At 37.0% G+C, this 27,301-nt stretch overlaps 1 protein-coding gene across 1 annotated transcript; it reads left to right on the top strand.

Annotated features, from left to right (window-relative positions):
- The first annotated feature begins 1,795 nt into the window (after window positions 1-1,795).
- zgc:162184 (CysPc and Calpain_III domain-containing protein) lies at window positions 1,796-22,571 on the top strand. The gene is made up of 14 exons (XM_049480077.1): window positions 1,796-1,955; window positions 4,865-5,101; window positions 5,660-5,729; window positions 7,025-7,143; window positions 8,234-8,367; window positions 9,740-9,917; window positions 10,017-10,091; window positions 10,241-10,326; window positions 13,970-14,044; window positions 15,407-15,564; window positions 16,943-17,106; window positions 17,951-17,962; window positions 20,262-20,488; window positions 22,030-22,571. The coding sequence occupies exons 2-13, from the start codon at window positions 4,883-4,885 to the stop codon at window positions 20,457-20,459; spliced, it is 1,488 nt and encodes a 495-aa protein (XP_049336034.1). The 5' UTR covers window positions 1,796-1,955; window positions 4,865-4,882; the 3' UTR covers window positions 20,460-20,488; window positions 22,030-22,571.
- The last annotated feature ends 4,730 nt before the right edge of the window (window positions 22,572-27,301 follow it).

Genomic DNA, 27,301 nt, shown 5'->3' with positions numbered 1-27,301 from the left:
GCAATACTCTACAGTAAAACAAACAAACAACGTAAAACAATTCACAAAAATAAAATATTTTGTATCTACAAAAATGAAAAAAAAAAAAACAATAAAAAGTGGCATAAAAATAAAATAAATACCTTTTATCACCCCTAATAATTTTATACTATGTAGCACAATCAAATATATTACCACCACAGAATGGTATGGTGTTTTTACCCCAGCACTATTTAGTCCAGTTTAATCAGATTCTGGTTTGTTGGCGCTCCTAATACAGTTTCGGCAGGTGTGAACTAAAAAAAAAACAGAAAAGAGAAAGTGATTTGATAGCATTTACATATCACATGTACTCCTCATGTTTGAGTTAAACAGCTGTTCAGATGCAGTTTAACCTGATTTATTACCCAGATAATAATTATTAAATCTATTAACTAATGCTAATCTCTGCTGCTGCTCCATATTGAACTACACCTGAATAAACTGGAACTAGTCTAGAACACAGAACCTTCTTCTTGTATTTACTGTATTAACCCCGCGCTAGCTCTAGCTCTGACCAATCAACAGACAGAACACATTTTGTTGCATTCAGACTTTTTGTGTGCAAACAAACCGAATTCAACCAAAACAAGCCATAGCAATCAAAGACAAACTAAATTTAAATGATGTAATTAAATGATCAGGAGAATGAGAAGATAAGGAACCTGCAGGTGGAATAAACAGTAAATATCTTATATAATTATTAGCTACTTTCAGATGGAGTTAATTTACTAATAGTTTTGAGTCTGAACTCAATATATATATTGTTGGCCAAACTGAGATTCAGGAGTAACAATGCTAGTTAGGAGAACTTTTATCTAAACTGAGGTGATTTAATTCAGACTCCTCTCTGAATCTGAATTACAGGACAGCGCTGATCAGACACACCTGAGCTCTTTATACAGCAGCAGGGTGATCAGTACAGGCATTTAGACGGGCGTCTGTCTCTACTGAAAAGAAAAGAGAAAAAGAAAAGAGAGCTGAAAAGAAAAGAGAAAACAAAAGAGCATTAAAATAAGAAAAGAGAAACGAGAGCAGAAAACAGAAGATAAACCTGTTAGAGAGGAAGAGACCTAAAGTTCAGGATTTTCTCCTTCCAGTAAAATCCACTGCTTCAGATCAGAGAGACAGACATAGAGAGAGACATACAGACAGAGAAACTCAATATGTATTGAGACAGACAGACAGAGAGAAAAAGAGAGACAGATATACAGAGAGACAGAGTGAGAGACAGACATAGATATACAGACATATAGAGAGACTCAATATGTATTGAGATAGACAGAGAGACAGACATACAGATAGATAGAGAGAAACAGACATACAGAGAGAGAGACAGAGTGAGAGAGACAGAGACAGACAGAGAGAGAGATAGACAGACCGAGACATACAGACATACAGAGAGACTCAATATGTATTGAGATAGACAGAGAGACAGACAGACATACAGATAGATAGGGAGAAACAGACATACAGACAGAGACAGACAGAGAGACAAATAGATAGATAGATAGATAGATAGATAGATAGATAGATAGATAGATAGATAGATAGATAGATAGATAGATAGATAGATAGAGATGGTAAATAACTGATCAGATCTCAGGGTCTGCTGAAATATAGTTATTAATAAATGTGTTTTAGTTACATCACTGCTGCCCCGCCCCCTCCACCAGTCGTGTTACTGGAATAACAGGTGTGGATCAACAGCAGTAGAGTATTTACACAGGTGAGATACCTCCAGCCTCCAAGCCCCACCCCTCCAGGAAACACCTTCATAATCCCCTGAGAGAACACCTGAGAACCTGCTGGAGCTCGTCACTCTACAGCCTGAGATAACGCTTCACCTGTACTACAGAGTTTATACTCATACCCACCGGCTCTACCTGTGAAAAACGACCAATCACCTTCATCTTCACACTCCACCTCTCTCTCAGGTAAGACCACTTCACCTGTTATCATTACATTCATACAGGTATCATTACTTTCTAATCAGAATACTGTAATCAAACTTTAAATTAAATTATAAATATCTATTTAAAATGAAAAGTAACCCTAAAAGTTAAAAGTTACACTGTATATCCAAAGATTTTTGAAGACCTCTTCTAATAAATTTAAGTTATTCAATTTAAGTTGCAACTATTGCTGACACAGACATGCAATGGCACACACACAGCTCGTCTATAGTTCCTGTAGAAATACAAATACTGCCAAAAGAATAGGACTCTCTGGAGCAGATGCAATAACATGAAACTGTTAGTACCAGATTAACTAACGCCAGTAGTGGCCTGGAAATATCCCAACAAATTATATAAACGTTTAGTAAGGAACACTGAAAAAATGATGAGTAAAATTTATTTTAAAAAAGTTTCGCAACTTTCTGCATTCGCTTTTTTAAGTAAACTTAATTTCAGATAAATTTAAGTAACTTCAACTCAATAAGTGAACTGAACTTCAGTCAATTCTTTCTTTTAGTAAACTTTACTTCATTTATTTTTACTGAATCAATCCTTTCTTTTAGTAAACTTTACTTCATTTATTTTTACTGAATCAATCCTTTCTTTTAGTAAACTTTACTTTACTTTTTAATTACCTAATTACAATTACTTAATTTATACAATATTACTCAAGTAATGTATGATACATAATATATTATAATTCCTGAAATTTAAATACTTTTATTAAAAAAACACATATTACATTGTCTCAGCACATGGATGGCATGAAATACATTCTTTTTAATATACTAAAAAGAATGTATTACATGCATCCATGTGTTGAGACAGTGAGTCTTGGTCTGTTTACAAAATAAATCTTTGAGATTATGTAAATATTTTAATGTGTGTTTTAACTAAAAATATTTAAATTTAAATGTTACCAGGAAGAGAAGTAAAGCTAGTGACGGGCTAGCTAACCTTAGCCACAATCTAGCTAACCTTAGCGAGGAGCTAGCTAGCCTTAGCGAAGAGCTAGCTAACACACTAATGTTATCGGGAAGAGAAGTAAAGCTAGCAATTAGCTAGCGATGAGCTAGCTAACTCTAGTGATGAGCTAGCTAACTCTAGTGATGAGCTAGCTAACCTGAGCAATGAGCTAGCTAACACACTAATTTTATCGAGAAGAGAACCAAAGCTAGCAACAAGCTAGCTAACCTTAGCGATGAGTTAGCTAACACACTAATGTTATCGGGAAGAGAAATAAAGCTAGCAATTAGCTAGCGATGAGCTAGCTAACTCTAGTGATGAGCTAGCTAACCTTAGCAATGAGCTAGCTAACACACTAATGTTATCGAGAAGAGAACCAAAGCTAGCAACAAGCTAGCTAACCTTAGCGATGAGCTAGCTAACTCTAGTGATGAGCTAGCTAACATACTAATGTTACCGGGGAGAGATCTAAAGCTAGGGAGTGATTAGCCCTAATTGAGTAATGTTATAATCGTATTGTTCTAACCTTCTAATTGTCCAAAATTCTAGTAGAAACTCTTCTCTGAACAGTAGAGACAGGTACTCCAACAAAAAAACAGGAGAAACTCTTTTTAATACTCTTGATTTCAGAAGAAACAGCAGAATAATCGAGCAGTTGTCTGATACTTTTTCCTGTATATTGTTTTTCCTGCACTCTTATATTACCTTATGTTCTGGGTACATTTCTCAGAGATGTGTAATAACTCTGTAATAAAGCTGGGAAATCTGATCTTGAGAAACAGACTGATTCTTGTCTTAGAACAGCACACACACACACACACACACACTTGATCCAGACGATGTTAGGACACACTGGGTGTAGTCTGAGCTTGTTCTGTGGTCTGGAGTCATTATAGAAATAATGAAGTCATTCCTATTGTCTGAACAGTCAGATCACAGAACCAGCAGAACAATGCAGACTTACATTAACGATTAACAAACCATTTAATACGTTTAATTACATTACATTATATTACTGTATTTTTCAGACTATAAGCTGCACTTTTACAATCCTTTAATTTTCCCAAAAATCATCAGAGCTCCTTATAATCCGGTGCTCCTTATGTATGAATTCTATCAGTCAGGTATTAAGGAGCAGTAAAGACACTCCACTGAAGTACAGAGTTATACAGGAGTTTCAGTTTAGTTCTACAGCACCCAGACTGGAGCAGTTTTAGCATTAGCCGCTAACCATGCTAAGGCTTTCATATTAGCAGCCTTTAGTCTGTGTGTTTACCATATTAAAACAAGATATGTGGGACAAACCACTAGCTAATATCAGTTAATATCAGCTAATATCAATTACAGTTTTGTCTACTTAACCTAGCTTAACTACCCAGCAGTGAGACCTGCAGAATTTAGAAGGGAAATATGGCGACACCCCTGTTCCTTACTAGTGTCACATAATGCGCCTTTTAATCTGGTGTGCCTTATATTTTGAAAAATATGGTACATTACATTACATTATATTACAATGCGACTTAAATATAATTAAGTACATTTAGCAACATAGGACGTAGAAGTTCAAGGCAAAAGGTAAAGATATTACTCAGGTCCTAAAGGAGGTCCATCATCACTGGTGTGCCTGTGTTTCCGAGATAGCGATGAACGTCTGACTGTTGGTGTCTGTCTAGGTTGTATTCAGTCAGTGGAGCTCCTGTGTTTTCTGTTACCAAGATAAACAAGAAAAACTCCAGAAATGTACCTGAACACACCTCATTTCATAACCAGAACACCACGCCCATCAGTGTAGATATATTCAGAAGCTCTGCTTTTACTGTTGGCAGGGTGTAAGATAGCAATGAGCATCTCAGCACTCCCATTGACTAGTCTATTCATAGTTAAGAAGTTTATTTAATGATGAATTATTTGTGTGTGTACAGATCAGGCCCGGGGTGAAGATGCCTCCTCCTGTCCCCGCTGTGAGGAGGATGAGCGCTGTCGGATCTCGGCTGAACCCGGAGAAGTTTCTGGGACAGGACTTTCAGCAGCTTCATAAAGACTTCTGCTCAAACAGAGCCCGGTACCTGGACAGCACCTTTCCCCCCAACGAGAGCTCCATCGGCCCGGGACTGCTGAGCCCCGAGGACATGAAGAAAGTGGAGTGGATAAGGCCAACGGTACGCTAGCAATTAGCTTAGCTTTAGCGCCATTAGACACACCCACTTAGAGACAAACTACCTAACATTCTAATGTTACTGGGGAGAGAACTAAAGCTAGCGATGAGCTATCTAACCTTTTTGATGTGCTAGCTAACACACCAATGTTAGCAAAGAGCTAGCTAACCTTAGCGAGGAGCTAGCTAACACACTAATGTTACCGGGGACCTACTGTATTTCACAAACAACAAGGACGAGGATTTTAGCGGAAGGATATCTTTAAAAGAACTGGGAAATATATTAACTGTATTAAAATGGTTTATCCTACTGTCCCTGCCATCCATAAAAAAGACTTTCTACTAGATTCTGAGAAGATTTTAATTCATTCAGAAAAAGAGCTCAGGTTAGTGAGGTCAGGATGTTTCATAGGATTCTTAGTCCAGTTTATGAGCTTTCAGGTTTGGGTTCCTCCATGTTTTGTAGACCTTGTTTCTGCGTACAGTAATACTCAGCCTGGACTAAACCCCTCCCTGATCTCCTCATGAGCTTCAGCTGATGCTTATTTTTTCCTATTTTCAGAAAATGATGAGCGACCCTTATCTCATTGTAGACGGGGAGTCCAGGTTTGACTTTGCTCAGGGAGACTTGGGTAAGATCCAGATCCAAAGCGTGTGATCAAATGATGCAGCATTTATAGATTTATTATTTATACAGTTATAAAATAAAGGTTTTTATTATTAAGGGAGAAAAAAATGTTCCTGTGCAAAAAAGTGTTTGCTTTCTAAATCTAGTAACTGGCGGGGCCATACTTCTTACTTATCTTTACAGAATTGTTGTAATTCGGACACATTAAAGGATTTTTTCGCATCTCAACAGGATTCAGGTTAAGAACTTTGACTAGGTCACTCCAAAGTCTTCACTTTGTTTTGTGTATTGGGTCATTGTCCTGCTGTAGAACCCAAGTTCATTGAGGTCAGCTAGCAGATGAACAGATAACCAGACATTCTCCTTCAGTACTTTTTGGTCTTCCAAGTCATGAAGCAGCAAAACAGCTCCAGACCATCTCAAAACTACCACCACCATGTTTTACTGTAGGTATAATGTTCTTTTTTTTTAAATGCGGTGTTACTTTCACACCACACACCTTTCAATAAAGTTCAACTTTTGTCTCGTCAGTCCACAGAGTATTCTCCTAAAAGTCTTGAGGATCATTAAGATGTTTTCTGGTAAAGTTGAGACGAGCTTTAATGTTCTTTTTGCTCAGCAGTGGTTTCTAGTCTCGGAACTTTGTCATGCAGGTTCATTTCACCCAGTCTCTTTCTTAAGGTGGAGTCATGAACTCTGATCTTAACTGAGGCTTTAGTGAGATCCTGCAGTTCTTTAAATGTTGTTCTGGGTTCTTTTGGGATCTCCTGGATGAGTTCTTCATGCCCTTTTGGAGTCATTTTGTTCGGCCAGTCACTCCTGGGAAGGTTCACCAGTGTTCCATGTTTTCTCCATTAGTGAATAATGGTGAATCGCTGTGGTTCTCTGGAGTCTCAAAGCTTTAGAAATGACTTTATAACCTTTTCCAGACTGATAGGTGATCAATTTATTTTGATATGGCAGGTTCTATTTAAGTAATTACCTGATTGAGAACAGGTGTGTCAGAAATCAGGTGTGGGTGTGGTTAGAGAAATTGAATTCAGGTGTGATAAAACACAGTTAAGTTATGTTTTAACTGGGGAGAAAACACTTTTTCACACAGGATCATGTAGGTTTGGATTTTGTTTATTCTTTAATAATAAAGGAATTAATTTAAAAACTGTATTTTATGTTTACTTGTGTTGTCTTTGACTAATATTTAAAATTTAAACATTTAAAAGTGACAAACGTGCAAAAAAATAAGAAATACACCACTGTATATGCAGTTTCTTGATGGTGGTGGATGTTTTTGGTGTTTAGGGAACTGCTGGTTTCTGTGTGCGATCGGAGCGATTACGTCTCAATCAGAAATCATGGATCAGATCATTCCTGCAGGCCAGTCCTTCACGAAGGATTACGCAGGAATATTCCACTTCAGGGTAAGTACATCCATCCCATAATATATATATATATATATATGGGCCATTCCACTGAATAATGTGCACACAAAATAACTTGAAAAACACATTTTATTATTAAGCGTAGTCTTAACCTAATTGTAAAAGTAAGATATGTAATTTAAAACATTAATAAAAGCTACTTTGAACACTGAAAAAATAGCATTAGTTAACAACTCTCCCCACTCTCTAACTATAAACTTTACCATGAAATATATAATTATAAAAATCCTTCAGAGATGTAATTTATTTTTTGCATTGTTGTGTGACTCCAAATCCCATCTATGCTTTAAAAATATATTAATTTTAAAATAAATCCATAATATTTAAGTTTTAAAAACACACATTTTAGTTTTAGTGTCCCTGTGTCACTCAGTCCTGTTACTGTAACACATTACCCTGATGATCTGAAACATCTGGAACATTCTACAACAGGAAGTCACATCTACAACAGGAAGTGACATCAGCTGGTTCTTTTGAAGATCATGGGAAGACCAAAATTCCCAAAAGTTCCCTCATTAGTTTTTTTCTGTATATTTGATCTTATTGTAACGATAACTGAGGAGCTCAATCTCAACACTCAGTCCTGTTACCTACATTAATTCTTACATCTTATTGGTTTATTTTTAAAATACAAATTTTAGGAAAATTACTAGAATGTGATCAGTGTCCTCTTGTTATTAGCATAGCTGCTATTTAGCTGTTTCTCATGTTTTTTGCTAATTCCGTGCTAAAAACTAATTCCTGTTACTTTCATTCCTGTTGCTCAAAACATAAAAAGTAACAGGAATGAGTTTCAGTAACAGGAGTGAGTTTCAGTAACAGGAGTGAGTTTTTGGTCATAAATATCAGTTATTTGAACATGCAGTTGAACATTTCTTTAAAATAAAGACTTTCTTGAGAGAAAATTAAAGGAATTAGTGGACTTGCCTTTAAACATGAATTTTAAATGTGACATGAGTTTTGTAAACATCTTTAGATTAGAAACCTTAGCCACTGTTGTTTTTTTTGGTTTGAGCTATTCTGTGCTCTGATTGGTTGATGGTAATTGTGATAATGTTCTCTCTCGCAGTTCTGGAGGTTTGGGAAGTGGATCGATGTTGTGATTGATGATAAACTGCCAACGATTGATGGAGATCTGATTTTTGTTCACTGTAAAACCCGGAATGAGTTCTGGCCGGCACTGCTGGAGAAAGCGTACGCCAAGTAGGTCCATATTTATGCTTAAATTAAATTAACTATACATATTTAAATACACTAACTACTGTATAATAAAGCCCTGTTTGGACGGGATTAGTATCTCAGGGGGTTTTGGGGTAATTTTCTCTTTTTCTATTTTTTTTATCCTCTGTGATTTTATTCCTGTCCAGAACGATCATGTAGGTGTTTTTCTCAGACGTCCTCTGAGAAAATTACAGGCTGAATTATCTACTGTTTTTCTCTGAACTCCGTGCTCCTCCGGTAATTTTAGTCCCGTCCGGACGCACATCTCTGAGTTTCGTCTCCTCGCCTTTAATAAAATAGCTATTAGATCATCACTACACACCTCCAAACTTCATGTAGGACTCTGTTTTTAAGTGTGTGATGTGTTTGTGTGTTGATTTTATAGTGTGTAATGTGTTTGTGTGTTGATTTTATAGTGTGTAATATGTTTGTGTGTTGATTTTATAGTGTGTAATGTGTTTGTGTGTTGATTTTAGAGTGTGTGATGTATGTGTGTGTTGATTTTAGAGTGTGTGATGTATTTGTGTGTTGATTTTAGAGTGTGTGATGTATGTGTGTGTTGATTTTAGAGTGTGTGATGTATGTGTGTGTTGATTTTAGAGTGTGTGATGTGTTTGTGTGTTGATTTTAGAGTGTGTGATGTATGTGTGTGTTGATTTTAGAGTGTGTGATGTATGTGTGTTGATTTTAGAGTGTGTGATGTATGTGTGTGTTGATTTTAGAGTGTGTGATGTATGTGTGTGTTGATTTTAGAGTGTGTGATGTATGTGTGTGTTGATTTTAGAGTGTGTGATGTATTTGTGTGTTGATTTTAGAGTGTGTGATGTATGTGTGTGTTGATTTTAGAGTGTATGATGTATTTGTTTGTTTTTACATAGTGTGTGAGATGTTTGTGTATGTGTGTGTTGATTTTAGAGTGTGTGATGTATGTGTGTGTTGATTTTAGAGTGTGTGATGTGTTTGTGTGTTGATTTTAGAGTGTGTGATGTATTTGTGTGTTGCTTTTAGTGTGTGTTGTATTTTTGTGTTGATTTTAGAGTGTGTGATGTATGTGTGTGTTGATTTTAGAGTGTGTGATGTATGTGTGTGTTGATTTTAGAGTGTGTGATGTATGTGTGTGTTGATTTTAGAGTGTGTGATGTATTTGTGTGTTGATTTTAGAGTATGTGATGTATGTGTGTGTTGATTTTAGAGTGTGTGATGTATTTGCGTGTTGATTTTAGAGTGTGTGATGTATTTGTGTGTTGATTTTAGAGTGTGTGATGTATGTGTGTGTTGATTTTAGAGTGTATGATGTATTTGTTTGTTTTTACATAGTGTGTGAGATGTTTGTGTGTGTGTGTGTTGATTTTAGAGTGTGTGGCTCGTATGCTGATATGGGTGGGGGTTTTGTGTCGGAGGCTCTGGCGGATTTCACCGGTGGGGTTCACATGACGCTGTTCCCGGAGTACGAGGAGCTGCCGGAGATGTGGAGGCTGATGTACGGGGCATCGCAGTACAGCTCTATTATGGGATGTGGAACTCCACAGGGGGTCTGTTTTAATCTAATCTAATATATTTTATACTGATTTTTATATTTTATATTTTAATTTTGATACCACTCACACGGCCCACTGCTGTGTTTTTTATAGGAGACCTCTGCTAACACAGTGTTACCCAATGGTATAGTGGAAGGCCACGCCTACACCGTTACCAAAGTTACCAAGGTAAGTCTTTACCAGATGATGTCATTTACCTGCAGCACTTATACTTATACTGATTTATTTATTTGGCTAGAAATTGTAAGCACTAGGTATGGATGTTTCTAATAAAGAGGCTATTCTGACTTTATCATAAAACTCTGTTTTCTTTACAGCTGAAAGTCAGAGGTCAGAAAGTGAGACTGGTGAGGGTCCTGAACCCGTGGGGTCGAGGAGAGTGGGTCGGAGACTGGAGCGACAAGTAAGAGTTTTAGCAGAGTAGGAGTTGGGTTGGCTAGCCGTGGTTGAGTAGCACTGCTAACCAGAGCTGAGTAACGCTAATCGTGGTTGGGTAACCCAGCTAACCACGGCTGGCTGTGCTGTTAACAGTTGTTATCCGCTGTTAATAGCGCTAGTAACAAGAGCTAAATAGCGCTGCTAACCATGGCTGACTACGCTGCCAACTGGGGCTGGCTACTATGCTAACCGCGGCTGAGTAGTGCTGCTAACCACAGCTGGTTAGCACTGCTAAGCGCAGCTGGCTATGCTGCTAACTGCGGCTGGCTAACGCTGTTAAACAAGGCTGGCTATGCTGCTAACCAGGGTTAGTGCTAACCCATGGACAAAATACTGTAAATCTGAGCTTACTGTAAATAAACAGAAGTGCTTTACTCATCCAAATAAAGAGTACACAGAAATCTGTGTAGATTAACATCCAGCACTCTTTTAACTTTGAAATAAAATGTTTTTTTTTAAATAACTATAGTTTTGTTTACTTACTCCCTATTAGAAGGGAAACATGATGACTCCCTTACTCAGTTTGAGTTCAGCATCCTTACTAATGTCGCTTAATGCGCCTTATAATCCGGTGTGCTTTTTGTATGAAAATAGACCAGAAATTAGATATTTATTGATAGTGCGATGTATAATCTGAAATATAAGGTACAGTATGAGTTTAGTACAGTAAAAGCTTTGGCACAGTAGGAGTATTAGTACAGTAGGAGTATTAGTACAGTAGGAGTTTTAGTACATTAAGGGTTTTAGTACAGTAAAAGCTTTAGTACAGTAGGAGTATTAGTACAGTAGGAGTATTAGTACAGTAGGAGTTTTAGTACAGTAGGAGTATTATTACAGTAGGAGTTTTAGTACATTAAGGGTTTTAGTACTGTAAAAGCTTTAGTACAGTAGGAGTATTAGTACAGTAGGAGTTTTAGTACAGTAGGAGTATTAGTACAGTAGGAGTATTAATACAGTAGGAGTTTTAGTACAGTAGGAGTTTTAGTACAGTAGGAGTATTAGTACAGTAGGAGTTTTAGTACAGTAGGAGTTTTAGTACAGTAGGAGTATTAGTACAGTAGGAGTTTTAGTACAGTAGGAGTATTAGTACAGTAGGAGTATTAGTACAGTAGGAGTTTTAGTACAGTAGGAGTATTAGTACAGTAGGAGTATTAGTACAGTAGGAGTATTAGTACAGTAGGAGTTTTAGTACAGTAGGAGTATTAGTACAGTAGGAGTATTAGTACAGTAGGAGTATTAATACAGTAGGAGTTTTAGTACAGTAGGAGTATTAGTACAGTAGGAGTTTTAGTACAGTAGGAGTATTAGTACAGTAGGAGTTTTAGTACAGTAGGAGTATTAGTACAGTAGGAGTATTAGTACAGTAGGAGTATTAATACAGTAGGAGTTTTAGTACATTAAGGGTTTTAGTACAGTTAAAGCTTTAGTACAGTACGAGTATTAGTACAGTACGAGTTTTAGTACAGTAGGAGTATTAGTACAGTAGGAGTTATAGTACAGTAGAAGTTTTAGTACGGTAGGAGTTTTAGTACAGTTTTAGTATATTAAAAGCAGAGTTAATGTGTGAGGGGATGTTCTGGTTTATCCTGCTGTCCTGCAGTTTCTTGGTCGCAGGTATTGAGCTGTGTAATGAATGGGAATGCTTTGTTATTACGCGCTTTATTCAGCAGTCTGGCGTTTACGTAACAGTAACGTAAAACCCTCAGGCAGCTCAGGACGTTCCACTAGTTCCAGTCTTTCTTCTGCATTGTGTAACAGCTGAAACACCACACACACACCTTCTATACACCTGAACCATACACCCTGTTCTCAACAACACATTTTTACATCATCAGTACATCTGTTTAAACCCAGAAGACACTCTGCACCCCCGCCACGAAAAGCACCCCCTCTCGGGAGAGCGTTTCTAATTAAAGTTAGCTAAAGCACTTATCTTTGCTTTTATCTACACTCTGCAGAGAGAGGGTGCTTATCATGGCGGGGGTGCAGATTTAGGCACTACTGTTATGCCGAATTCAGCAGCCCCACCATGAAAAGCACCCCTTCTCGGGAGAGGCTGCAGGTGACTTTTTTATTTATTTATCTTATTAGTCAGCATAGTTAATAACAGTATTGGGTATCTTAGGGGTATTTCCATTTTCTAAGTAAAGTTAAAGCCAAGAAGACGTGGGTGCGTGCTCCCGAGAGAGGGTGCTTTTCTTGGCGGGGGTGCTGAATTCAGAACAACACCAGATTTACACGCGAGGTCAGTGATGAGAGCAATGAATGTGTTTATATAAACTGCTGCCAAAAATCTCTATAAAACGTAAAATTACATTCTTTTACTAAAGAACACCACCATAAAAAGTGCTTTTAGAAAAAAAAAAATAGGACAAAACGCTACATTTTTTTTCAAAGAGTGGAGAAAATGTAAATATACAGCAGAATTGACATGCCAATACATAATAATAATAATAATAATAATAATAATAATAATAATAATAATAATAATCTCTTGTTATAAATCTGTCTATAGTTTTTGCAAGAAGCTGGCCTATACCACCAACCAGAGTTGAAGAGCTTGTGGATCTGGGAAAATAAAACACTCCAAGTCCAAGAATCCCTAGCAGTAATCTGCACTGACCAGACTCTGTTAAACCTCAGTTCTCTGTTGCACCTTTGTAGAGGTGTAGAGTGGTAATAATAATAATAATAATAATAATAATAATAATAATAATAATAATAATAACCAAATATTATATTATTTTAAATATTAGGTGATAACTGATCAGTTTTTGTCATATATGTATTTAATTCAGACATTACACGTGTAATGTGGAGTAACATGTTTAGGTTATAAAGTCACTTTTTTGTGGGTTTAACTAATAATAAACAGAAGTACAGAAAAAAATTATTTAGTTTTTTCTGATTAACTGTAATTAACTGTAATTGTTTTTCTAAGCCACTATAGGGGGGGCTTTGATTCATTTTAGCAAATGTACCCCCCCCCCCCCCCCAATATCAAACGCACTACTACATCTTTGGCCACACCAATAAGAGTCCTTGTGCTAGACTCCTAACTCTATACTGGTCCACCTCCATAATAGAAATAACCTTGTAAATCACTCTGGATAAGAGCATCAGCCAAATGCTGTAAATGTAATGTAATGTAATATAGTGTAATGTAATGTAGTGTAATGCAGTGTAATATAAATGTAATGTAATATAATGTAATGCAATGTACAGCTCTGGTTTATCTGGGGATCTTCTGTAGAAGTGAGTGAAGGCATGGTGTGAGAAGTTCCTCCAGGGGATGAATACAGTAATCCAATCCTCCTCCGCCTTATTACTGCTGTCAGTCAGTGTGGGTAGAGTGTGTGAGACGGTGTTTAGGAGTGTGTTGAGGAAGTGTGTGTGTGTGTGAGTGTGTGGAATGAGGACGGGTGAGCTGGCATGACTTTACACGCTGAGCTGAAACGTGTGAAAGGTGACTTTTTGTTGCTTTTAGTTATGTTTTTATTGGAGATCTGAAAAAAAAAAACATTGTTCTGACGCAAATGTGTGTGTACGTGTGTGTGTATGCGTGTGTGTGTGTGTGCTTGTGTATGTTTGTTTTACATGTTCTTCAGCTCCCCTCTGTGGAAGTCAGTCAGTCCAGAAGATCGCGCCAAGTGGCTGGGGAGTAAAAACGATGGAGAATTCTGGTAGGTGCTTTTTTTATTTTTATTTTTTGTAGTTAACATGTAGTTTTTGTAAGAAGCTGGTCTATACCACTAACCACCAGCAGAGGGCCCGGATTTGAAGAGCTGGTGGATAAAAAAACTCCAAGTCCCAGAATCCCCAGCGGTAATCTGCTCTGACCAGGCTCAGCTGTTAAACCTCAGTTCTCTGTCGCACCTTTGTAGAGGTGTAGAGCGGTGACTGGTAACAGGGTGTAACAAGAAAATAATTTTTTAAAAAGTGAAAAGAGGGCGTCGATTGGTCCAGCTGTCTAATGCGCTGCCACTATGAGCAGGATGTTGCTGGTTCGAATCCCGTTCATTTAGCTCTGCCATCAGCTGCCGGCGCCCAGAGGGAGCACAATTGGCCCTGCTCCCTCCGGGTGGGTAGATGGCGCTCTCTCTCCATAACACTTAAAGGTGGCGCAGGGTGGCACAAGTAATGGGGACACACAAAGGGGTGGAACAATTGGATAGCCAAATTGGAAGACAATTGGAAATAATTTGAAATAAATGTATATACAAAAAGTGAAAAGATAGAAAAAGAGATCTTAAAAGAAAGCTAAAAACAAGATCTAAAAAAAGGAAGCTCTCAAAAGAAAGCAAATTGATCTCAAAAGAGAAGAGAAGTCTCTTTCTTAGTCCTTGGTTTACCTTTCCCGCCTTTGTTCCACCTGCCACTTTTAAGACCTTAAATAATGACATATACAATAATCCCATATACAACAATATATATTCGCAAATACATGCAAATAAAACCAAAATAGAGTCCACCTTCCCACTACATCATAAATATTTTTAGCTAAACCTGCTGAACAATCCCATTTAATATTGAATAATGGGAGAGATATTAAGTGGATAGCCTCCCCATAAACCGGCTCTGCTATCGACACCCGTTGAACAATAGAAGAAAAAAAAGAGAAGTTGTGCTGAAATTCGACTCAATCCCTTGGTGATGTCTGCAGCACAAGGCTGCGTCTGTGAGCTGATGTATCAGAACCGAGTTGCTGCGCTGCTTTTCTCCGAGCGTTAGCGCTGTAATGCTACTCGGTAATGCTAAAGCATCAGCAACAGTTCTAAAAGAGGCGGAGTCTGACTTCACATGTTTCGGAGGAGGCGTGTGCTAGTCTTCACCCTCCTGGCGTTGAAGCATCACTAGTGATAGAGGAAGTCCTAGTGAGTGGTTTTATTTCACTGCTTTTTTCTATTTTTTTTATCCTATTTTCTCCAAATTACCAAAAAACCAAACATCTCATATTAACTCAGATTACATTTATTGTAAAAAACAATGTTTTATTGGAGCATTGCTGTAATTGTGAGCGTGATGAGTTCTGGTTCTGTGTTCAGGATGTCGTTGGAGGATTTCTGCAGTAGTTTTGTGAGTGTGGACGTCTGCTGTCTCACCCCTGCGTTCCTGGACGGCTCATCTCCAGAAAGCTGGACCACAAATAAGTATGAAGGCTGCTGGGATGAAAGAACAGCCGGGGGATCCATGGAAAACAAACGTAGGCAACTTATAATTATCTATTACAGTCAATATTGTTGTCGATTCATTATTAATTACTATTGTTATAATTAATTACATTAAAAAATACACTGCATCCAGATATCAATCATTTAAACAGTGTCTCAGACTTAATGTAGCTTCAGATTAGCTCAAGAACAGTAATCTGCTCTGACCAGGCTTAACTGTCAAACCTCAGTTCTCTGTCGCACCTTTGTAGTGGGTAACAAGAAAAGAATACAACAAAAAAGATGAAAAGAGAGAAAATAGATCCTAAAAGAAAGACAAAAACAAGATAATTTTGCCTTAATCTTCAAATAAGTTTAGTTTAATTTAAGTTTATAGTTACTAATAATAATAATTTGGACTTTTTATTTCGGTTGTGGCATAATTAAACAGTATTTTATTTATATAAATTGTGGATTGAGTTTAGTCATTCAGAATTCAGCAGAATTCAGCACAATACAGAATTCAGCACAACACCTGGACTAGCACCTCGACAAAATTAACAACATTCTATAAACCAATCAGTGTGAAGTATAGAGAGTCTCCGCCCATGTACGTGATGATGACAGGATGTAGTAAAGCAGTGGAGATGAGGGAGGAATTTCATTTCGCTTCTAGGTTCGCTGATTGCCAAAAAAACAGTTGTCTGATTGCATTGTGCAAAGTGTAAAGTTTGGTAGAGGGGGGATCATTATGATTATGCTGTGGGAGGTTGTTTTACAGGAGTTGGGCTCGGCCAATTAGTTTCAGTGAAAGGAACTCTTAATGCTTCCACAGATCAAGATACTTTGGACAATTTAACGCTCCCAACTTTGAGGGAACAGGCAGTTGGAACAAACAAAACCCCGGGTTTTTACTTTTAACTAGTATAAACAGAACTGTTCTACACATCTAAACACCTACCTATCTCAATTGTACTTGGCTGGTGGTGTTTTTCCTCCATAGACTAATTCTAACCATTTGTTTCTTAGCTCTGAATTACTGGGTAAAGTATATAAACACTGATGTGTTATTCGCACAAATAACACAGGAATGAACTGCATGCTGTTCCTAGCGCTGTTAGCTCCTATCTGACGAGACGACGTCGCTGCCCGGCTTCAACTCTGTCTGTGGGCGGTCCCGAGCCAAGGTGGGCGGGGCCATGAATACTAATTGACGGGTTGATGTAGACACGGTGCTTTTCCTGATCGAATCGTTTTGTTTTTCTGAATATTTTCTTTTACTAGCTGCTGCAGAGAATGGAGGTTGATCAGAAGGAGAGTGGAGACTGAAAGCCAAAACACACTCCTAAACCTTGTGTAAAGCCTTCCTAGAAGATTTAAAGCTGTTATATGTGTAAAAATTGGTCTGACATCAGTTTTTCTCCGCTGTAGAGAGTTTCTGGATGAATCCTCAGTATCAGGTGAAGATCCCGGCGCTGCAGGAGGAGGAGGAGGAGGAGCCGAGGCCGAATCTGCAGGTTTCTCTGATGCAAAAACCCGATAATAGACACCGACGCCTCGTCCGGCATTGCCACATCGGATTCTGTGTGTTCACGGTCAGTGAACCCCCCCAACCCCCCCCCCCCCCCCCCACCCTGAAAAAGTCATTTGAAAATAGTAATTTCCAGGCCTGAATAAGTTTTGAAAAAAAATTAAATATCCAGAAAGATTTGGAAAAGTCATGGAAATTTGTCTACAAATCTTTGTGATTCAGTTTATTGATGGAGAAAATTTATTTTGAGCTATGAAATACTTTAGCTCAGAGATAATTCAGTAATTTAGCTCTGCACACATTTTATTATTAAAGATTGTGTGTCAGATTCATTTTAGACCTACTATAATCAATTGTAATTATAGTTTTAGTTGATTTTTTAGGCTTATTGTCCATGTCTGCACTGATGTTTTAAAAATCGTATGGTCATGAAAGTTTGCTTGGAAAAATAATGGAAATGTATTGGTTAAAAGAGTATGAACCCTGACAATCAAACGTATAAAAAGTCTGTTCACTTTCTAAATTCATAAACTTCTATAAGCAACATAAGGAAATACTGATATATCAGAGTATTGTGATATTTTATTTTGTGGAACTGCAATGATTTTCAGAAAGATAAAGTATAAGTGTTTAATGATTAGTTTAGATGTAAATATTGGTGTCAGAAGTGGTAAAACCCACTAGACAGCAGTATAGCACTCGGCCTGTAATCGGTTAGGAAAGTTAAAAATATGTTACATACAACCAAAACAACATTAATCAGATTCTACCACATATAAACATTTCCTGTATCATTTACATCCCACACTAAACCACACCTCCTTCAGTTTTTATCACTCTTTCTTTAATCAATTAATAAAGTGTTAGAAATGAAACTGACTGTATCTTTATTCTCTCATTTCTTACAGATCCCACCCGAGGTACGTACAATTAACTTCACCTCGTTAGGACTATCAGAGTTCAGTATTAGAACCTTTATTAGTGTTAATTAATGTGAAATGAGAAATATATCTGCTGTTTGGGTCAGATTAACGTTTATCAGTTCAGGATTCTACATTTAAAAAATGGGTTTAAAACTTTCCAAAATTTCAGGAAAAAGGTAAAAATTATTTATGATTTTATATTTTATTATTATTATTTTTTTTTATCTTATAAAAAAGTGTAATGGTAAAATCAATCATCACTTTAAGCTGAAAACCTGTTTATTCTTTGCTAAACAGAAAGCTGAACAGAAAAGTGTAATTTTGTTTTACTCAATTTTATGGTACAGAATAACATTTATCAGTTCAGTTTTTAAATACAAAATTGGGTTTAAAACTAAAAAAATATATAAAAATATATATTTATCTTTTGATTTTCTGATTTTTCCATTTTTTCATCTTATAACAACAATCTAATGGTATGATTGATCTTACTTTTGTTCCAAGATTTGAAAATGTTATATAGTTATATAATATTTATAATATTATTATATTATTTTTTAAAAATGGTAAAAAAAATATTAAAAAGTATTTTTCTAATATTTTTTTTTCTTAAATTTTCTGTTAATGAATTTAACCTCAAATGGTGTAATTTTTTTTTTTACTTACCGTAACTGAGGACAGTGAGGCCTGCAGTTCTTTTAATGTGGGTGTGGGGTCTTTTGTGACCTCTTGGATGAGTTATTGCTGTACTCTTGGGTTAATTTTGGTCGGCCTGCCACTGCTCCACATTTTTGCCATTAGTGAATAATGGCTCTGACTGTGGCTCTTCCCTGGAGTCCAAAAGCTTTAGAAATGACTTTATAACCTTTTCTAGACTGATAGATCTTAATGACTTCCTCCTCATTTGTTGCTGAATTACTTTGTATATTATGGGTATGATGTTCAAATTTTGGGGATCTTTAGGTCTACTTGGCTTTATCAGGCAGGTTCTATTTAAGTGATTTCTTGATTAAAGCTGATGTCTGTAAGTTTTTAGGATTTAGGGGATTTAGCGCCTCTCTGGTGAGAGTGGGTAATTGCACTGAGCATGCGGAAGAATCATTTTAAACTGGGTGGGTGTGATGCGGTTGTAGCAGGTCCAAACGGATCAGGAACCCCGCCATCGTTTCTCTGCGTTGTGTTGTGTGTGGTAGGAAGAAATATACGAGACCTCTGTTGTTGGGACCAATCCGGGAATATTTTATTGTATACCTGGATGTACAAGATAGATAGAAGACATGTGAGAAATAGCATCCAGCCTCGTGTCTGCCTGCACAACCCACTCTCTCCAGCAGAGCTCTCAGCCAACTGACATAGTATATATTATTTCAGAGAATTAAGAGAATTTTACAGTATTAATTTGCAGTATAGTGACATATACAATTATCACGTATCAATAAAATAAGAAAATGTACAAAAATGACAGACATAGCCAATAGAAAAATATATAAAATAATTTCATCCACAGTATATAGGACATTTTAGTATGAAAATGACTACTTATAATACACATTCGACAAATTCACTTCATAGACACACTAAGACAAGATACTGATATAAAAATATAGAAATACACTGGGATATGTGCAATATTACTTATTTATCTTTTAACTTATTTTTTAACTTAACCTTTTATATAATATTTTTAATTAATTCCATTTTTAATACCAACTTTTTAATGTATTTTAACGTAAAACATATTTAAAACCATAAAAAACGATCAAAAGAGCTGAGTATTTTAGACTTATGAAACAATAAAAAGCATACCTGGATATTCAAGATAGAAGAAATGTGAGACATAGCATCCAGCCTCGTGTCTGCCTGCACAACCCACTGCATGATCCCCAAAACCACACAAAATGGAGGGGGTAAACAAAATAAAACCCGTTACACGGTCTCCTTTCAGAGTGGATGAATCCGATTCCAGGTTATGTTCAGTCAGAGAGAGCTCAGTCAGAAACTTCACTCCCCTTCTGAAGTCTCCATTGCTCCATCAGCCGCTCACGTTTAGTAAAACTCTTTTAGAGGCTGTATGCGTGACTTAAGTGCTATTAGTACCGTAAATACAACTGGTTCCATTAAACACTATATATTATCCATATTCTTCTCCACTCAGAAATGCTTCTGCTTTCAGTTTAGAAACTAAATAACAGAGAAATTGATAAACCACAGCTACGTTTTAGGTGTCTCTGTAGAGTAAGTGAAAGTGTGAACTCTCCTGCTGATGTTTGATATGTTGCTTGTTATTGTTCTTCAGATGAAAGATCAGAAAGTGTTTCCAGCCTCGTTCTTCAGCTCTAACGCTCCGGTCACTCGGAGCCAGCGCTCCTCCGACACCAGAGAGGTGATGCAGTCCTTCAGGATGAAGCCTGGAAGATACCTGATCGTCCCCTTCACCAGCACACCTAAAGACACCACCTCCTTCATCCTGACTGTTTACTTAAAGAGAGAATAAATAAAGCTCAGAACTGATCCTTCACTCAGGTAGCGATACAGATTACCTTCACTACCTGCTCACACCTCAGAACTACAGCTTAAATAACCAATACAAGGGGGCGCAAAGCGTTCCAGGGGCCTAAAGCACTGCCGCTATGATTGTTAGGTTTGATCGCTGGTTTGAATCCCGGTCATGTAGCTTGCATGCATCAGCTGCCGGAGCCCCAAAAGAGCACAGTTGGTCTTGCTCTTTCTGGGTGGGTACAGTAGATGGCGCTCTCTCTTTCCCCTTATCACTCCTAGGGTGATGTGGATCAGCACAAGGCTGCGTCTGTGAGCTGATGTATCAGAACCGAGTCGCTGTGCTTTCCTCCGAGCGTTAGCGCTGTGATGCTTCTCGACAATGCTACAGCATCAGCAGCAGTTAAAAAGGAGGCGGAGTCTGAATTCACATGTGTCGGAGGAGGCGTGTGCTAGTCTTCCTAACCCTCCTGATGTTGGAGCATCACTAGTGATAGGGGGATATACAGCGGAGTATTAGATAAATAGACTAAATCGATATATAAGACCACACCCAAGACTGATTTTGGGCTGATTTGGGGGAGGGGCGTATTATCTCTGGTTTGTTTTCACACCGTTTTCTTTCCGAACTGCGGATTGATTACACAATTCTATGCTTTACTTTTATGTGTGTAGTTTTGATAAAGCTTTTTTTCATTTACTGCTTTTTATTGGATATAAACACTCAAACGTTGAGAAACAGAGTTTCTTGTACTGTGCATGAGCTCCTCCTCCAAACCAGCAGCAGAAGTTTGGACACACCTTAAATTTAGTGTTTTTCATTATTTTAAAATGTTCTGCATTGTAGACTAATACTAAACATTGGGATTATTTACTCAACAAAAAAACTGTTAAACAAATCAGAATATGTTTTATATTTTAGATTCTTAGATGATGAGTTTTGAACATCTCTGCTGGATTTTCTCAGTCAGTTTTATGAGGTAGAGTCACCTGGAATTCAGGCTTTCAGTTAACAGCTGTGCTGAACTCATCAAGAGTTAATTACTTGAATTTCTTGTCTCTTAATAAAGTGTTTGAGAGCATCAGTTAAAGTAAAGTAGTGAAGAGGTAGAGTTACAGGTATACAGTGAATAGTGAATATTTGAGTAATGTTCTAATCCAGGTTATGAGAAGAAACAACTACTCAACTAAATAAAGAATTAAAAAATATTTTAAGAAAAAATGAAGATCAGTCAATCTAAAAAGAAGAATTTCAAGAACTTTGAAAGTATCCTCAAGTGTAGTCGCAAAAAAAGACCATCAATAACATTAGGATGATGAAACTGGCACTCATCAGGACCACTCCAGGAAACCACAAGTTAATAAACAGCTCCCCAGATAAGAGCGTCTAAAAGCTTCTTCACAGAGTATTTTAGTTTGTTTAACTCTGTTTTTAAGTTATGTAATTGAATAAAAACAAATTGATAAGAAGGTGTGTCCAAACTTTACTGATACTTGTCATATAACATATAACATGTACACAGTTATATATTAATGTAATAAAAACTGTATTTTGTATGTTTTTACAGGAATAAACAGGAAAACTGAGGGACCACACTGACTGTAGACCACTCCCCGTACACAGCTCTATTCCAGTATATCCAGAATAATGTGCAGGAATTATAATAGTCATTATAATTATTATAATAAGACATTTCTCTGAATGTTATAACTGTTATTAATGTGCAGAATTGAGTGTAGTTTTATTTTTGTTTTTTTATATTTTATACTCTTTTACAACTATTATGGTACATTTAATGTTAGAATAGTTATTTCTGGTGCCTAGCTAACAATTTTTATAAGTAGAAAATTCTTAGAATGTTTAATCTGTGAAGTTTTCTGGATGTTGTTTTTTATTTAATGTTTCACATGCTCTGGTAATGTTGTTGCAGCATCACTCATGTCAATGTTTTAATTTTTAGTTTGAGTACTCAGATTATACACATTTCTGGAGAATTCTTCAGGAATTAAGGATTTTATATGTGAAATATTGTGTTAAACTCAAAGAAGGAGTTGGAACAAAAAAAATCAGAACTAATTCATCATTAAAGAGAAAATCTGAAGAAACTGGGCTGTGAGTTCTGATATGTGAATATGTTATTTTATGATATGTTATTTTTATTAAAAAAAAAATAACTTAAATGAGTTGGAGAATGCATAAAAATGGTGGATTGTATCCAGATTCTTTCAGATATGCCCCCCAACCCCCCCCCTCCGAAAAAAATCGCCAAATTATGAAAGGCTATAAGCTATTACCTTTTTGTGTAATTTTGGGCCACTCATGTAAAATAACACAAAAGAGCAAGAAAATGTATAACTTTTTTTTATATTTATAAGTATTTAATCTAGATATTATTGAGACATTTTTTTTCACCAAAACACCAAATAATGTAAACCAATACTGATACATTTGTGCGCAATTTTGAACCATTAATTAAACTCAGTCTTTTCCATGAAAAATAACTCAAATAAGTAGAAAAAAAGCATAGACATGGTGGATTGTATCCAGACGCATTAATATTTGCCACACACAAAAAAGTTTAATTTTTCACCCAAATCACCAAATTATGTAAGCCTATACTGACACATTTTTGAGTAAATTTGAACCATTAATCAAACTGTTAGGGCTCAGCCAGTTCCCGCAGCGGCCACCAGAGGCCGCCATAAACCGGCTGAGAGTTCATTAACACAGAGTTCATTAAGGCCACCTGAAGGAAGGAAGGAAGGAAGGAAGGAAGGAAGGAAGGAAGAGAAAATAAAAGAAAAGAAATAAAAGAAGGCCACCTGAAGGAAGGAAGGAAGGAAGGAAGAGAAAATAAAAGAAAGCTTGCAAGGCTGAGAAGAAAAGAAAATCATTTTATTTTCTTGATTTCTGTTTCTACTGTCTTTATTTTATTTCAAACAGAGGCATTATTTATTTAGCTTTTTCAGGCTGAAAGGGCGTTCTCTTGATTATTTTACCCTTTGTCCTTTATGCACACACTCCCTTACTTAATAAAGAAAAAGGATCCAAAAATGATAGTAAAACCCTTTTGGTTATATCTCTCCCACACTCCTACCATGACACAAACAAAGTCTTTTTCATAGAAAAATAACTCAGATGAGGTGGAAAATGCATTGGGATGATGTATTTTATCAACTTTTATTCAGATATGCCACAAAAAAAACGCTTTTTATTTTTTACTAAATATAATGTAACATTATTTAACATTTATTTAACAGCTTTGATGTTTTTTTTTTTTTGTTTTGTTTTTTTTTTTGTTTTTTTTTTCCCCCACTGATAAAACATTTTAGTGATGAAACTCAGCTGTTATTCTTGTGAGCTTCAGTGGTTCAGTGGTAGAATTGATGCTGCTGAGATCAGTAGGTTGCTGGTTCTAGTCCTGGTTCAGGTGCTGCTGTTTGATTGGCTGCAGTATCAGTGTAAAGTTGGAGCACTGAGGTCTAAACTGATCTGAGTGAGATGTAGTTTGTTGTGGGTAGAAGAAACGTATTTATTAAATCAGGATTAGTTAGTTTAATCAGAGTTTGGATCAGGGATTAAAACTAGTCATAGACTGTAGTTTTATTTCAGTGGAAAAAGATTTAAAAATTCAGTTTAGTCCAAATTTAGGCTTAATCCCTGTTTATAAAACTCCAACAGTGGATCTAATTTTAATTAATTTATATAAAAAGGTCAACAGAACGTTTCTATTGGTCAAATCTTAAATATCATTTGAGCTACTTTTAAGTGAGTTTGACATTCATTGATATTTTTACATATTTTCTATTTTATCTAAAAAAACACATATGAAATATAACTTGGTGAAACTCTTCCCTTCTAAATCAGAACAGATGGTGGGTTTATGTTCTGCACACCATCACTGAACAACTGGAGAAGTCAAAGGCAAAAAAAACAAGGTTTTCTGTGATTCTGTGTTTTTTTTCCTTGACGTCGACAAAAACAGGCTGAAATCAGAGTTGCTGTGTTTGTGGAAAATATTTCAGGAACTTCTCAAACCAGACAAAAACTGAGGATTTTCACACTGCAGACCAACCAGATCATTGGTTTCTGAAAGCCTGAGTTTGTATTTGAGAGGTTTGAGTTGTGTATCTGCTGTATAAGAAGTCGGAGTCTGAGGAACATGCTTTCCTAAAGTTGTTCTTCTATAAAAATGCTCAAAGAACCTTAAATAAAGTTCTAGCAGAAGTCTGACTGGGTGGCTCAGTGGTTTGAGCTGTGGTCCAGTAACCAGTAGGTTGTTGGTTCAAACCCAGTTCAGGTCAGCAGGTTGAAGTTTTGCACAGCTCTGCCCGAAATCGAAGGTCAAGTTTTAAAAAAAAAAGTATGGTAGGTGTGAGATCCTGTGGCTCAATGGTAGATGCTACGCCTCCCGGTCAGGAGGTCATCGGTTCAAGACCGATCAGGAACTCCAGATCACGGTCGAGGACAAGGTTCAGGAAGACCTGCGGGCAGACCCCGAGGACGAGGGGACGTCAGAGGGAGACCCAAGAACGGGGGTGGAAATGATCCGGGCTCCCCCCGGGGCCTCTGGAGAGAAGAAAGCAGGGGGTTATGGAGAAAATAACTACATTTTAAATATAAACAGCATCATTTAAAAAACTACCACCCACCCATTTTTTTCCTCCTCTTCTTCTTCTTCTTCTTCTTCTTGGCCTCCTCTCTGGCCATCCAGCTGTCTCCATCCAACCTCAACCCATCACCACCTGAGACCAGACCAGATTTGAACCAGCAACCTCTTGATTACGAGGCAAGGCTTTTCCTCACAAAGCCACCAAGTCTCACATGAGAGTAATGCTTTTTTTTGGGGGTTTGTCCTTTAATTTAGGGTGGGGGAAGGGGGGGGGGGGGAGAAAGAGAGTGAGTGGACGAGCAAGAGAGAGAGAGAAAGAGAGATTAGTTGACTAGAGAAGAATCTGGAGAGTTGGGGAACTGGTAGACCTTATTGGGTTTTGATGAACACCAGTCTTTCAGTCTCCTCTAACTCAAGAGACTTTAATTTCAGATGATCCTGAACACTCTATCAAGTCTTAGTTGAAGGAAAGTGAGAAGTTGACTTGACTCTAGCGAAGAAACTGGAGAGCTGGTTTCTTGGACTTTTGGTTCTAAGTTGTTAATCTAGTAGACTCTACCTTACAGGATATGACCAACATCAAGGTTTTAGTCACCTGAGACCAGACTTCGTTCAGAAACCTGATACTTTGATTTCAGATGCTCCTAAACACTATCAAGTCTTGGTTGAGGGAAAGTGAGAAGTTGACTTTTGGTAGAGTGTGCCGTAGGGGTTTTGGTCAACATCAGATTTTCAGTCACCTCTAACTCAAATGCCTCTGGTGTCTGATGCCCCTAAACACTAGCATGTCTTAGTTGAGGAAAAGTGAGCAATTGATTATAGTTGACTCTAGAGAAGAAGTTGGAAAACTTGTTTCTTGGATTTTTGGTTCTAAATTCTTGAGCTCATAGACTCTAACTTAAGACTCTTAATCAACTTCAGTCCTTCAGTCACCTCTAACTCAAGTGACTTTGATTTCAGAAGCTCCTAAACACTCTATCAAGTCTTAGTTGAGGGAAAGTGAGTAATTGACTTTAGTTGACTCTAGAGAAGAAGCTGGAGAGATTTTGGTTTCTTGGGCGTTTGGTTCTCAGTAGTTGAGCTGGTAGACTCTACCACCTGTAAGAGGAAGAGGAAGAGCATGTACTGAATGATTTATTGTGGGAGATGATCAGTGGATGAGTTGAATGGAGCTGAATGGAGATACAGTTCCTCACAGATACCCAACACTAACACATTTAGTTTAATGTAGATTTAGGTGCTACAAAGAGATCTTTGAGAACGATTCCACAGACGTGTTCACTCTTCTCTGTGAAGAACTGATGGAGCTGTAGGTTTTTGTTCCAGATAAACAGAAGATCATGTGATCAGTAGTTTAAGACCATCTGATTGGCCAGTTGATTAAACTGGCATAACCCTGAATGCACTCTTTATAGATAAGATCAGTTCAGCTACTGAAGAAAATCCACTTTTCCCACCAAACACCACACTGTAAAACATTTCAAGTTGTTTAAACTCAGCAACATAAGTTCCCCTGCTGCCTTAAAAATTTGAGTTAACTCAACTTGATAAAAACATTTGTATCAACTCAAGATGTTAAGTTTAACAAGTTTTTAAAAATGATCTGTTTAGTCAAATAAACTAACAATTCATCTTTATTTTAACACACATACTCAAGTTAATAAAACATTAGCAATATTTAGATAACGTATCATTTTAAGTTAACCATAGGTATTCTCAACATATTTAGTATATTATTATTTAACTGCCAATACTGACAGTATAATAATGGAGCAGTACAGGAGTAAACTCAGCAAAGAGTGAACTCTGTAGCTCAAAGCCAGCATACTGTGATCACTAGAAACACAGAATAAAGATACTGTAACTTGCTCTTACAACCTACAACACTGAGGCCTGGCAATGAACACATATACTTTAAAGACTGCACGCCCAGGATAAGGTAGCTTTGGGCAACAGACAACACAAAGACGGTAAGTAAGGGAGAGGCCACACCCAATATGCAAATATATGGTGACAGGAGCCTATAGGAAAGCTGCATGAGCCAACACTGTAGAAAGAGCATTGTAGACACGTGTAGTGACAAAAAATTGGTTGAAATCACATTTTGTTTTTTATTGGCTCAACAAACATTTTTCTCTGAACTCATTTTATTGAGTTTTACTGACTGATAAATTCACTCAAATTAATAATAATATTAGTTCTCCTGATTAAAACACAGACTTTTTAG

The sequence above is a fragment of the Astyanax mexicanus genome, chromosome 6, assembly GCF_023375975.1.
Source record: "Astyanax mexicanus isolate ESR-SI-001 chromosome 6, AstMex3_surface, whole genome shotgun sequence".
Lineage (NCBI taxonomy): Eukaryota > Metazoa > Chordata > Actinopteri > Characiformes > Acestrorhamphidae > Astyanax > Astyanax mexicanus.
The sequence above is the reverse complement of the archived record's forward strand: the minus strand, read 5'-3'. Positions and strand labels throughout refer to the sequence as shown.

Bases quoted from the DNA above. Each gene is read 5' to 3' on its own strand.
- zgc:162184 (XM_049480077.1), top strand. From the start codon at position 4,883: ATGCCTCCTCCTGTCCCCGCTGTGAGGAGGATGAGCGCTGTCGGATCT. The intron at 5,102-5,659 runs GTACGCTAGCAA...TCCTATTTTCAG, and splicing joins TGGAGTGGATAAGGCCAACG to AAAATGATGAGCGACCCTTA. The intron at 9,918-10,016 runs GTCTGTTTTAAT...TGTTTTTTATAG, and splicing joins GATGTGGAACTCCACAGGGG to GAGACCTCTGCTAACACAGT.